General features: G+C 39.5%; 1 protein-coding gene across 4 annotated transcripts in view; it reads right to left on the bottom strand.

Moving 5' to 3' along the window:
• Zdhhc14 (zinc finger DHHC-type palmitoyltransferase 14) overlaps positions 1–13777 on the bottom strand; it is a 299691-nt gene extending 285914 nt beyond the window's left edge. The window contains exon 1 of one of the 4 annotated variants that reach the window (XM_063232949.1): positions 12681–13777. In XM_063232949.1, the coding sequence (XP_063089019.1) occupies positions 12681–12925 (245 nt within the window). In that variant the 5' untranslated portion in view covers positions 12926–13777. The remainder of the gene's footprint in view (positions 1–12680) is intronic. The other 3 variants (XM_063232948.1, XM_013151081.2, XM_003468432.4) reach the window with 3 other exon arrangements.
• Between the last annotated feature and the right edge of the window lie 759 nt (positions 13778–14536).

Raw genomic sequence — 14536 nt, 5'->3', positions numbered from 1 at the left:
CAGGAGACCTTAATACGCCATTGACACCAAGGGACAGATCGACCAGACAGAAAATGAGTAAAGAAATAACAGAACTGAATCATACCTGTGAACAAATGGGTTTGATAGACATATACAGAATGTTCCACCCAACAACATCAGAATACACATTCTTCTCAGCAGTACATGGATCATTTTCTAAAATAGACCATATATTAGCTCATAGAACATATTTAAACAAGTGCAAAAGAGCTGAAATCATCCCTTGCATGTTATCGGATCACAGCGCTCTGAAATTAGAAATTAACGATAAAAGATACTGCAAAAATCCCACAAACACATGGAAACTGAATAACACACTCTTGAGTAATCAGTGGGTCACAGAAGAAATTAAAGAAGAAATCAAACAATACCTAAAAGAAAATGAAAATGCAGATACAACTTACCGGAATCTGTGGGATGCAATGAAAGCCGTCCTGAGAGGAAAATTTATTGCACTGAGTTCCCACATCAGGAAAACAGAACGAATACAAATAAATAACTTGATGCTACACCTCAAACAGCTAGAAAAAGAAGAGCAAGTCAAGCCCAAAGCCAAAAGAAGAGAGGAAATTATAAAAATCAGAGCAGAAATCAATGCAATAGAGACTAAGAAAACAATCCAAAGGATCAACAAATCAAAGAGTTGGTTCTTTGAAAGAATAAATAAAATCGATAAGCCCCTAGCCAACCTTATTAAAAAAAGGGAAGAAAAAGCTCAAATTCATGCAATAAGAAATGAAAAAGGAGAAGTCACTACAGACCCAATAGAAATACAGAAGATCATCAACGCCTATTTCGAAAACCTCTACTCTCAAAAGTTTGATAACACAGAAGAAATAGACAGATTCTTAGAAGCATATGAAGTGCCAAAGCTAGATCAAGAGGATGTAAAATTGTTGAATAACCCAATCTCGGTTACTGAAATTGAAAATGTAATTAAGTCCTTACCCACCAAGAAGAGCCCAGGCCCAGATGGATTCACTGAAGAATTCTACAAGAAATACAAAGAAGACCTAATGCCGACACTCCTCAAACTATTCAATGAAATTGAAAGGGAAGCAATCCTTCCTAAGTCATTCCTGGAAGCAAATATCACTCTAGTACCAAAACCTGAGAAAGACCCAACTAAAAAAGAGAACTATAGACCGATCTCCCTAATGAACACAGATGCAAAAATCCTCAATAAAATATTGGCAAATAGGATCCAGCAAATCATCAAGAAGATTATACACCATGACCAAGTGGGATTCATCCCAGGAATGCAAGGATGGTTCAACATACGCAAATCAATAAATGTAATCCACCATATCAATAAAGCCAAAAATAAGAATCACATGATCATTTCTATAGATGCAGAAAAAGCCTTCGATAAGGTCCAACATTTATTCATGATAAAAACTCTACAGAAAATTGGAATAGATGGTCTTTACCTCAATATAATAAAGGCCACTTATGACAAACCAACAGCCAGCATCATACTAAATGGCCAAAAATTGAAAGCCTTTACTTTAAAATCAGGCACAAGACAAGGATGTCCTTTATCACCACTCCTATTTAATATAGTACTGGAAGTACTAGCCAGAGCAATTAGGCAAGAAAGAGAAATAAAAGGGGTAAAGATAGGAAAAGAAGAAGTTAAGTTGTCATTGTTTGCAGATGACATGATACTCTACATAGAACACCCCCTAAGCTCCATTGAAAGACTCTTAGATACAATAAATAAATTCAGTAATGTGGCTGGATACAAAATCAATACTCAGAAATCAATAGCATTCCTATACACAAACAATAAAACTACAGAGAGGGAAATAAGGGAAACTGGACTATTCACATTAGCAAGCAAAAAAATGAAACATTTAGGAATTACTCTTACGAAAGAAGTGAAAGACTTATACAGTGAAAACTGTAATACACTGAAAAAGGAAATCGAAGATGATCTCAGAAAATGGAAAGACATCCCTTGCTCATGGATAGGAAGAACAAACATTGTGAAGATGGCCATTCTCCCAAAACTCTTATACAGATTCAATGCAATCCCAATAGAAATAACATCAACATACCTTATAGATCTAGAGAAATCACTCCTAAATTTCATCTGGAACCAGAAGAGACCTAGAATCGCAAAAGCAATTCTAAGCAGCAAAGACAAAGCAGGAGGCATCACAATCCCTGACTTGAAATTATACTACAAAGCAACAGTAGTAAAATCAACATGGTATTGGAATCAAAACAGAGCTGAGGATCAATGGAATAGATTAGAAGATACAACCACAACTACAAACACACTCAACCACCTTATCTTTGATAAAGGAGCCAAGCAGGTTCACTGGAAGAACGACAGTCTCTTTAATAAATGGTGCTGGAAAAACTGGCTCTCCATTTGCCGAAAACTAAAGCTAGACCCATGTCTATCACCATGTACTAAATTAAAATCTAAATGGGTCAAAGATCTGAATATTAAAACAGAAACGCTAAATCTATTGGAAGACAAATTGGGTAGAAACCTTGGAGACATAGGAGTAGGTAGAGAATTCATGAATAGGACTCAAACTGCACGGGAAATACTTCCCAGAATCAATAACTGGGACCACTTCTTATTAAAAAGTTTTTGCATGTCAAAAGAAATCTCCAGCATAGTGAAAAGAAAACCCACAAACTGGGAAAAGATTTTAGTGAACTCTCTCTCAGACAAGGGACTCTTGTCTAAAACATATAAAGAATTAAAAAAACTCAGACCTCCAAAATTCAAAGATCCAATCCAAAAATGGGCATCTGAGATGAATACGCAATTCTCAGATGAAGAAATGCAAATGGCAAATAAATACATGAAAAAATGCTCATCATCACTGGTCATTAGAGAAATGCAAATTAAAACCACACTGAGATACCATCTCACTCCTGAAAGAATGGCCAGGATCAAGAAAACCAACAACAACAAATGCTGGAGAGGCTGTGGGAAAAAAGGAACTCTCCTGCACTGTTGGTGGGAGTGTAGACTGGTACAGCCTTTGTGGAGGTCTGTCTGGAGGTTTCTCAAAAAGTTGGGATTGGAAATCCCATTTATTCCAGCTATTCCACTTCTAGGCATATTCCCAGAAGAACTGAAAGCATCATACCACAGGGATATATGTGCACCTATGTTTATAGCAGCACAATTTGTAACCGCCAGATCTTGGAAACAACCCAAGTGTCCATCAACTGAGGAATGGATAAAAAAGTTGTGGTATTTCTATACAATGGAGTATTATTCAGCTATAAAGAAGGATCGCATTGAGATATTTATCAATAAATGGGCGCAGCTTGAGACCATACTCATAAGTGAAATAAATCAATCTCGCATGTATGAATACCGAATAGTTTCCCTAATTAAGTAATGATTCAAATATATAAAAATATGTGATAATCATGATTCCCCATTATGTGGCCTTGAAGCCTTATAAAATTTTCACTTATTAATTAGAAAGGCTTTATTCTGGGCTTTTTGATATGGAAATATTTGAAGCTATAGTATATGAAGTTTTATCCAAATATTTTAAGGAAAAAGACAGACACTATGGTAACTACTATTCTTTAAAAAAATTATTTAGCTATTTCTTATGTTTATTTTAATTAAGGGAAAAATTTAAAAAATTAGGATATATAATAGTAACTCTTTTCGATTTCGTATTAACTTGTTTTGAAGTCCTGTAATACTCCCAAGATCTTGTTTTGACTGATTAGACTCTGTTCCATTCTGTGCGATAGTAGCAAGTCTGAGGGTATAGGCAACTAATTTGAAGGCAATAAGATTCACAAAGATGCCCATTCTGGTTTGGCTATTGTCTCCTTTGGAAGTCCTGTAATGTTCACAATGCCTAAGTTTTATTGGTCTTGTTCTCCGCTGTTTTGTCCAACTTTATAATATCTAATGAGATAGACAATTCCTTTTAAGGAAACAAGAGACAATGTTGATAACCATTGTTAATAACCTTGTACTCTGTTCTACATCATGTGCTATGTCTATCCTTGGTTTTGATTTACAGCTTTGTTTTGCCATATTTGACTTTATTCTCTCCCCCCCCAAAAAAGTAATAAGAACTAAGGAGTAATAAAATCCAAAATGTGTAAATTTTGTTGTAAAAAAGAGAGGGAGGGAAAAAAAAAGAGCTCTAACGGATATAACAGCAAGTGTGTTTAGGTGTGTTAAATAGCTGACTATATTAATGTTTTTGGATCATTGAACACAGCTGTTTGCAGTCTCTCTGTTTGAATGTCTACTTTGTATTCTTTGATACTGTGATTTGAGCTACTATTTCCAAGATGATAATATGTAATCTATTAACAGGTGATTTCTTACTGTTATGTCTTTTTTTGTAGTTCTGTATTATGTGTAACCTTACACTGCTTTGTTTTGTTTTGTGTTTTTCTCTTTTTCCTCTTAAATAAAAAAAAAAAGTTCTAGGGGAAAATATAGATATGGACAGATAAAGAGTTTCATTAGAAGATTGAAAACCATGGAAAGTTTAAACTTTTGAATCGTAGAAATCCTGAGAGTAAATAAATTAAAATATCAAATAGTACTTAACATACATAGGACCTATAAATTTAAATTCAGACTGACAGGAACTACCTAATGTAAAACATCAAGGAAAAACAAAAGTAGAAAAAATATCTAAGACATACAAGAGTATATAAAACAGTATCATGCATAAGTAATTAGAGTTCCAGGAAAGAAAAAAGAAGGGGATAAAAGCAATATTTGAAGAAATAATGGATGAAAAATTTCCAAAGCTCATGAAAAATATCAATCCACAGATCTAAGAACCTCAGGAAACACCAACCAGGATAAATATATAAAGAAAGTTATATATAGACATACCAAACTTCAGCTGCTGAAAATCAGCTGGAAAGATATTACAGTTTATATATAGGGCATAAATGCTAAAAAATACATACAGTTAACTTCTCATTAGAACAAAAGAATAAATAAATACAAGAGGCCAGAAGACAGTAAGCTAAGATCATCCAAAAGCCTGATATTTTAAAACACTGGCAGCCTAAACGACTATATTTCAAGGAAAACATTGTTTAAGATAAAGGCAACTAACATTCTCAGAAAAATAAAAAACAGAATTCATTACCAGCAGGCCCTATATTACAAGAAATGTGAGAAAGTATTTTAAGCCCAAGGGAAATTATAGAGATGAGACAGTGAGCACCCCAAATTTTAAATGTGTGCTATAAAGTCTATTTAAAATTTTGTATATTTTATACATGTGTATGTGTTTTATATTTCCTATTATATATTTTGTTTTAAAGTATTTTTATATTTTTTATACTTCTTTTAGATACTATTGACTGCCTAAAGATAATATTTCTGGTTTATAGCATGGATAGATATAATATATGGAATAATAAAAGTATAAAATGTGGGAAGAGTAATAGAATTGTAATGTTTAGTTTTAAGTAAAAGTTACATATTATAAACCCTTAAGCAACTACCTCTTCCTAAAAAAGTACAAAGAAATATAGCACAAAAAATTTAAAATAAAATAAAACGCCATGGGAAAAAAATTATTAGCTATATTCTAAGATAATAAAGTTGAACCCATCTATATTGAGACAAGTGGGAAATTTTGAATATGGAATAGTATATTGATATCACTTAGTGAATTTGATAGTATTCATGTGTGTATATGAGAGAATATCCTTCACCCACAGAATTTCATGCTGAGTATCTGGACATGAAAGGGCATGATGGATGCGCCTTACATATCAATGGACCAAGAAAGAATAGAATGGAGCAAGACTGAGGGAAAGAGCAATAATGACAGAAATATGTCAACAAGTGATGGATCTGTCTAGAATACAAGAGTTCAGTGAAGTTTTCTTGCAAGTCTTGTGGAAGATTTAAATTGTTTCTATCTAAATATTGGTTCCATCAGCAGAATTAAATGTATATTAAATGCAACACGGGATGCCATTTTATATTAAATATAACTAAATCAATGTTTTTTAAGCAAAAAGACTACATTATAGCATGATGCTATATTTATAAAGAAAAATAAGCCAAACTAAACCTATTATTTGGGAATGCATACATAAAATAAAAACTTTGAGAAAAAAGAAGCCTAGTGCTGATAATTATCAACCTCAGGTAATAACAGCTTCAGGGACGGAAGGGAGTTGAGAATGGCTCCAAGCAGCCAGGGAATGAATAGATACAAATACACTAGTAAATGATATTCCAAAGAAGCTAAAAGAAAGGATTTTAAATGTTTTCACCACAAGGAAATGATTAATGTTTGTGAAGATTGATATGCTTACCCTGATTTGAACATTTCAAAGTGTACACATGAATGGAAACATCATATGGTACCACATAAATATGTACAACTCCTATGTATCTACTTAACAATCTAAAATTTAAAAAGCACTGACATTGATATAGTTCCTGGACTGGGTGCTAGTTTCATGGGTGTTCTTTATAGCATTTTATTTCAAAACTGTATGTTTGCTATATAATCTCTATAAACTAAACATTTTTAAAGATGAATATTGTAAAAAAAATTGTAATCTTATAAGATTATTCAGCTATAAATATAAGTTGGAACAGAACCAAGCTGCATATTTAGAGAAGAGCCAAACAAAAACATTTAAGATGGTCACTAAACCTTACTTGGACCAACATTTTATTAGATCCACTTCTTGGATGTTACTAATTGTAAGCATCCAGTGAGCATCACTGTTTCTGTTTTCATAACCTCAGTTACAAAAGAAAGAAGCACTTCCTTGAAATCCTTAATTTAAATTCTCTTGCTAAGACATAATAACTCTGTCATGAATAAATTATGTGCAACATTGTACTGCAAAGGAAAAAAATTTCCAGGATATGCAGACATGGCTCATTAAATAATTATTAAATATCACTACTCTGTTTTAGGAATTTAAAGGCACCCTTTTTGTGTAATATGGAATTATTTCGCAGTAGCCTAGGGAGAACACATAAATCATGAGTACTCAATAGTATCACTGAGAGCTTTATTTGATAAACTTCAGTGTCCAAAGTCAAGAATGTATAAAAGAAGTGATTTTAGGTACTGGTGGTTGTTCAAAATATCCATATGTATCACTGTGTGCTTCATTTACTTAAAATATTTAGGTCAAAAATAAATAGTAGACAGAAGTCTCAATTAGCCAAGCCAACATCACAACACCATCACTAGTTTCCTAAATAACTTAGAAAACATCTCTCCTCTGCCTCAGTTAACACATTTTGAAAAAGATAATGCTTGATTCTGAATTCAGAATTATATCAAAGTTTAAGGACATTGCATTATTCTACAAAAACAGTATTAATTATGTTTTATTAATGTCTACAACTTTATAAAATGCAAAAGCTGCAGCATGAGAAAGGTATTTTTCAAGGTCTTTCAATATCACAACTACTTCCATAACAGACAAATATTTACTGGGAGTCTACTGTGTACCAGGTACTGTTATAAGGATTGGAGATAAGGCAGAAAACAAAATGAAAAGGAGCTCCACCCTCATGCAACTTATATGTGTTGATTATGTACGCCAATGAATGGCCTAGTGTGTCCATGTAAAGAGGTCATTAATAAGGTTTGAATTACCTACAACTATTATGGAATCACAGCAGACTGAAATCCTTTCATCACAGCAGATGTGAAAGTCCTTTAACCCAGATACAGTGTTAAATAAGAATGTTTCATGGTATATCCTGAGAATAATCTACCAACATCTGTATCAGTCTGTGGGGTTCTAGAATGCAGCGTATGGCCAGCTTTGACAAAAAAAAAAAAAAGAAAGGTATTTTCGCCATAGATGTTTTCTAAAATGGAAAAGAACTACATACAGTTCTACATAAGAGGATCAAGAAAAGATGAGATTCTTAAATGTAATAAAAGGCAGCACCTTCTCCTGGATAACACGAGTCATCCTGTCAATGATGGAGATGTTATTATTGGAAATGACACTTACATTTATAGCATTTACAGGTATAATTTGGATGTTGAATGTTCCCCAAAGACCCGTGGGTCAGGGATAGTTTTAGTGGTATGTGGTAGAACTTTTAGGAAGTAGAGATTTGTAAGAAGTCCTCAAGTCACTGCGGGGTGTGCCCTCACCGGGATATGTAGGAGCGTAGCCCCTCTTTTCTTGTTTTTCTTCCTGGCCATCAGATGAGCAATTCTGCTCTGCCACACGTTCTCTGCCATTGCCATTTGGCACTTCTACCTGAGGTCTGAAATAAATAAGCCAAAATATGCGCTTCTGTTTATAAGTTAACTATTCCAGGTATTTCATTACAATGGAAAGCTGACTAACAGAGGAGGTTCTACTACATTACAAGGGTACCATCTTCTCCTAGATAATATGATGGAGATATTATTATAGGAAATGACACTTTCGTTTACCAAGGATAGCCACATTTCCATCCTCAAGGTAAACATGACCCCAGTTCTATTGACTGCCAATTATTCATCATTCATTGCAGAGATTAACTAAATGAAAGAAAAAAGGAAGGGAGGCAGAGAAGTAAAGATGAAAAGAAAGGAGGGAAAAAAGAAAACAAAGGTTTTTTTAAAAAATCATCAATGGGCTTTTAGTGACAAGAAACTTGCAGATGCTGTTAAATTCACATATATTTGAGACCCAGGAAACGATCAGACGTAATAAAACAAGAGTTGTGAGACCACAGCAGGCCTGGTCTCATGGGAAGGACCTAAAAATACAAGCCTCGCCTGGCTTCTTAGTTCGTGTCCTTCCCACTGTCCCTATGATCGGTAAACTAAGAAATTTCAATATTTCAGAATCAAACATTTTTTATTTTCAAATTTTCAACTCTCAGAAAAAATAGGTTGTACGTATGTGCATGTGCATCAGACATAAAGAAATTCATAATGTTCACTGATCTTTTCAGATTCAGATTCTGAGGATGTGACAACACTGCAGTATTTGATGAGACTCTTAGTTACAACAAGAACAGTGAGATGCCTCTACAGTCTGCAATCAGCTCTCCCCCTTCCCTTTTAAACACAGCTATGAGATGCTGTCACTTTTCATCAGTGCTCCATATGCTCACTAAAGGCAGCCAAAAGATAAGCACTCCTGACCTGCATGAAAAAGAGTAGAGTGCTACATCTGGTTGCTTCTGGCAGCTTTCTTTAGTGTTTTCACAGTTCTGGCAGGGTGGATCCAAAAATGGAGATGAAATCCAGGGTCTGGATCAGGGCAGCTCCCCAGGGTCCCTGTAGCACTCCTACTCTGCAGGGACAAGATTAAGGCTGCTGCTAAACACAACCTCCTAGGACTCATACAGAGGTCCATATTTTAGCAGGAAATTGAATTTTTCAGTTCTCATGGGCTATCGATCATTGTCATACTTACTTGTTAATCCATATACTCCCTTCCTTTAAAAGGCTCTCAGGACAAGAGTCCTTTGGAGGCTACTTTTGGATCTACTCTAATAACATGTGTCACTTACTGAACATTTGAGCTGTACTGGACACTTATGAAATACACATTTTCCATTTAATCTTTACACAATTTAAAAGCAGGTACCAATCCCATGTATAGATTAGAAAACTAATCTATGTTTAAAAAGGACAAATCATTTTTCTAGGGTCATACTGCTGGTAAGAGTCTTGGCATCTGTCCTTTTCAAAGTCTTGCTTTTAACCATACTGTGTCATGGGAGGAGGAGCAGCACCACTGGTCCACAGCAGTGCTGGTTTGCAGTCAGAAGCCTTCCATGGCTAGTGGTGTGATGCTAAGTGTTCGTGGAACCTCTCCAAGCCTTTCACTTCATCTTCCATGTGGAAATAATAATTTCTACCCTGTCTTTTTCCAAGAGTTGGAGACAGCATCAACACCTGTTGTTGAGTTCCAACAAGTTCATTTCTCTTGGTTAAACTTCTTTCTCCCTCTTTTCAATGTCAGAAATGAGATGCAAGGGAAGGGAAGCGATGCAGACAAAGGAGGTCTAAAACTAACATTATATTGCTTTCATATTTTTAGTTGTCTTTGTGTAACTGGGGAAACATGGATTCTAATGTTTGATGATGAATTTTATTAACATTAAAAACTATTAAGACATGAAATTAATCAAAGGAAATAGAAGACCATATAGTATGTACTCAGTAAATAACTAAACAGACGCCAGAACAAAGATAGGCAGGAAGTAAACAATACAGGAATTTCCTCTGGCTCTTGTTTAATAATTAGCCAGTACATATTTCATTTCCTATGCATGTGGCTAATTGGTTCTTTGAGTCTCTAGTAAATTAATTTGGCCAAAGTTACTTAATTTCATTCTCAATGAATCAAGAACTGAAAAACAGTAACAATACTTGTGACAAAACAATAAAATGGACTGACAAATAGTCTCAGCAAACCATGTTTTGTAGTTTGAACAGGCCTATGATTATCCACAACTGAAGCATTATACTAGGAAGGACACCCTATTTTCTTAAAACTCCGAATTGCCTGGCTGAAGAAACCCTACAGAAAGCTAACACATACAAGCATGCATCAACTCCCACAAAGCTGTTGGAAAATGATGATGCAAACAGTAATAAGCACACTGATCCCTACAGCCATCAGTTGACACAGCACTGACACAGAAGAGGATCCATAACAACCTGTGAGTGAAGACTTTGGGGGACTCATGGAAAAATCATGCAGAAATCAAGAAATAAAAATGAACTTATGATGGTTTGATTAGAAACTTTGTTTGAATAAAGAAAATAAAAGATAGTGACGGGGGTGTGCCCCCACTTAGTAAGCATTTGTATATATGTAAAAAAATGAAATATTCATCATTCCACTTGAAACATGCTTTGCTGAAGTTTGGCAACATGATCACAAAATCAGCCAATTGTCTCCACTCTGAACCACTTAAAAGAGCAAAAATGCCAACAATGGATTGGTTCCAAAAAAAATTTTTTAAACATGAAGGACATAGTGAATACCTGTAACTAAATCTGCCACTATCCAGACCGCCTTTCTGTTAAACACACTGTCTCATCATTCCTGTGTTTATTCTGTTGCAAAATACAAATATCAGGAACCCTGTGCGTCTTCCTCCAGTTCCCCTGGTCTATAGGGACAAGCGGCTGGCTGTGGATGGGTGCCACAGAAACAACAGCAGCACATGCAGACATGCTTCCTTGTCCCTCTGCACACCTGCTCACAACTGTTCCACCTCAGCCCACAGGTCCCCCAACAGACTCCAGCAGTTAATCTCAAAACTGCATGAAATTTAACCTAGGAGACATCTGGAAAATTCACACACAGAAATGAGGGAGAGAACTTTGAGAAAATCTAGGGGAGGTAGGTAACTTAAATCTGAGGTTTCCTTTCTTTTCTTTTCTAACTCAGTCTTGTTAAAAGTGTTCATCCTAGCAGTGTTCAGATACAAAATGTTGGTCCAAAAGAATCAGAGGACTTTGGGTGAAAAGTATTACATTGTAAAGGAATCCTTCCTTTCCAATTGAGACAGCATTTCCAGAGAAGTTAGGCACCGGGATCACAGTCTATCAGTATTAATATATTTACAAAAGTAAACAAGCATAAATGGTTTTAATTAGCCCTACCAAGCAGAAGCAGGTGGAGACTGAGGGCATGTCCCCCAAAATAACCAGGATATAGGAATCTCAATGAAGAGCTCTCTCTATACATTTTTTTCAAGTACGGAAGAAAAAAACTACTACAACTTTCTTCTAGCACAGGACATAGGGGGTTATATAAGAAGCCATTCCAATTACTGGAGTCAATCACAGCAACTGAAATTGATGCAGAGTATGGTTAAACGGCTTTACCCAATGGCTACTAATAAGACCTTTCATAAATTGGCAGGAAGATAGTTGCTATTGGCCAGTTTGATCCTTCCAAAAGACTCACATGCACTTTTTCTCTCCCAGATAAAGTCCCAAAGTATTGTTTCTGGAATCAGAAATTACCCCATAATTTCAGATTTTTCTAGGCTGAAGGGTCTCCTTTCACCTGTGCTAGAATTATTTATTTTGGGCCTCTTTTACCAAAACTTCAATGACAATGAAGAGTTTAGAAACCTCGTGGTAAATCAGAAATCGTTAAGAGAAAAGTAAGGAGACTAAAAAATTAAATTATCCAAGCAGGGCACACTACACAACCTACACTTTGAAACCTAAAATAGCCAAGTTGTCTCATTATTCTGAGAAGTTATATAGACCATTTAGCCAACAACGTTTAAGGTGTCCTACATCTTATCAGCAAGAAAACAAAAAACACTCAAGTCTGTTTATCCCTAATTTAGAAAACTACTGAAACCCTTCCTTCCTACAGGACTGGGCGGTGTGTAGGTTCTCAAACTCAGTGAAGACCGTACCTGGGCTTAAGTCATCAGCGACCCCTCCCGCCAGGTCCCACCCAAAGCTCAGCAGCAGCAAGGCCAAACACACCTTATAAACGTCCCACTTCCCTCCCCTCTACACCCAGGCCCAGGTCCCGGCAAGGCGTTATACCTCGGGACAAAAAATCAAATACCCTTAAAAAGTAGAAGAGAGGACTGGCGTTATATAACAATGTGCAACAGATAAGGTTTTGAGAAAACGAAAGTAGCCAGAGGAGGGGTGGGGAAGCAAAGAGAGCTTCGGAGAGCTGTCGTCGCCACTTACTCGAAGGCAAAGAAGAGTGCGCTAGTGACCAGGATGAGGATGAGCGTCAGGTAGAAGACGCCAGTCTGCCGGGCCATCATGATCCTCCCGTTGCAAAAGAACTTGTTTCTTCCCGGGAACACCTCCCATTTCCTCCGGGCCGCAATTTTCTTCTTCTTGTGGGGCGACTCCATCGGAGAGGAGCTGTGGGTGCTGATTTGACTGTACTCGCAGTCTTTCATGGGCCCGCCGCCGCCGGGAGGCATCCACGAGGGCAGCCGGCTGGGGGCGCACACCCCCAGAAGCCCCCCGGCCGTGCGGGCCCCACCGAGCCACGACCGCTCCCCGAGCCGCGGCGCCGCGGCCCCTACAAGGGCTCTCGGCTCGGCGACAACTTTCCCGAGGACACCCAGGTTAATCTCTTGAGGAACCCAACTGTCATAGCAGAATCCGCTTTGGAGAGGGACGTTGCTCGCTTGTACCCCGCGGCAGCGGTCCTCCGTCGCTTCTAGCCGGCGTCCTGGGGCTCCAGGACCCCGCGGGGCGCGGGTGACAGACCGGCCGACCCCCAGATGACTGTGCGCCCAGCCGCGCGCTCAGTCCAGCCGCCCCCGAAGCTCCAGACGCGCCTCCGCTCCGGCCCGAGAATCCTCGAGCTGCGCCCCGAGGGGACACGAGGCGGCGGCCCCGGCGCCGGCTTCCTCAGCAGCCACTTCTGCGCCTCGGCCAGGTTGATTCTCCTGCTTCCTCCTGGTGGCGGATCTTCCCAGGAGAGAGCTGCAAACTGTGCGGCAGCTCGCGGTACCGGCAACCCCTCCCAGGGGTGGGGACAATCACGCAATTATTCTGTCAAGAACAGCTCGGCGAGAGCCCGGCAGCTGCTCACGCCGCGACCCGCGTCGCCGCGCCTGGCAGCCGAGCCGAGTCCCTGGCCCCCGCGCGGGACTTCGAGCTGAGGGTGACAGTGGCGAGTAGCGGGCTACGTGGCAGGGGTCTCCTTCGCTTCCTCTTGTCTAAAGGAGCCAGTCCCGTCACGAGGAAGGGCCGCCGGAGGGCCGAGGGACACGGTCACAGACACTAGTTTGCAAGGCTTAGCCCCGGCGCGCGCGGCGTTCGGAGCGGTTCCGCCTCCTCGCAGCCGGGTGGGCGGCGGCACCCCGCGCTTCCACAGCCGCGCTCCTCCCCTTGCTCCTCCTCCCAGCCCGCTGAGCTCTGACACGCGCTCCGCAGGGTCCCCGCCCCAATCCCCTCCGGGCGGGAGCGGGTACCCAGCTCCAAGGAAGGCGCTGCGCTCCGGGTGGCATCGCCCAGGGGGCGATTGGGTCTCTCCAGCTTCGCCGTGCGCTCGCTCTCGCGGACTTCGGTCCACCTGCCGGCTTCTCCACCGGCATACTGTACATTCCTTCTCGGGACACGCACGTTCATTTTCACAGCCACTAGCAAACCCATTCTTGCGACTCCCGGGGACCCGATGAGACACAGCGTGGAGAAGTGACTCTCCCCGGCCTGCCCCCCCCCCCCCAGCGATGCCTCTTTCTCTCCAGCAGGGCGAGTGGTAGTCATCGCGGTACCCTGCTGATGCCCGGGGCTTGGCGGGTGCGAGGGTGTGGGGGGAAGAGTATCTAGTGACAGGACCGGGTGGGGAGGGTCGAGGCAGGCCTGTCTCCAGGACCGGAATGCAGGTGGGGGCCTTGGGCCCAGCTTCCAAGCAAGAGAGGGTGAAGGGAAGAGGGCGGAGTGGTCTGGGTTCCCTCTGGCCCCGGCCCGGGTCTCCTGGAGCAAAAAGCCGTTTGGTGTCTAGCTGTTGGGTAGCTGCCTCCGAGTCCCTTTCTTTCTCCATTTTTCGCCCAAGGGCGCTCACAATCTTCTCCTTTAAT

The sequence above is a fragment of the Cavia porcellus genome, unplaced genomic scaffold (assembly GCF_034190915.1).
Source record: "Cavia porcellus strain 051 isolate PalLab524CR breed Dunkin Hartley unplaced genomic scaffold, mCavPor4.1 scaffold_22, whole genome shotgun sequence".
In the NCBI taxonomy this organism is placed as follows: Eukaryota; Metazoa; Chordata; class Mammalia; order Rodentia; family Caviidae; genus Cavia; species Cavia porcellus.
This window is presented reverse-complemented; position numbering and strand designations above follow the sequence as displayed.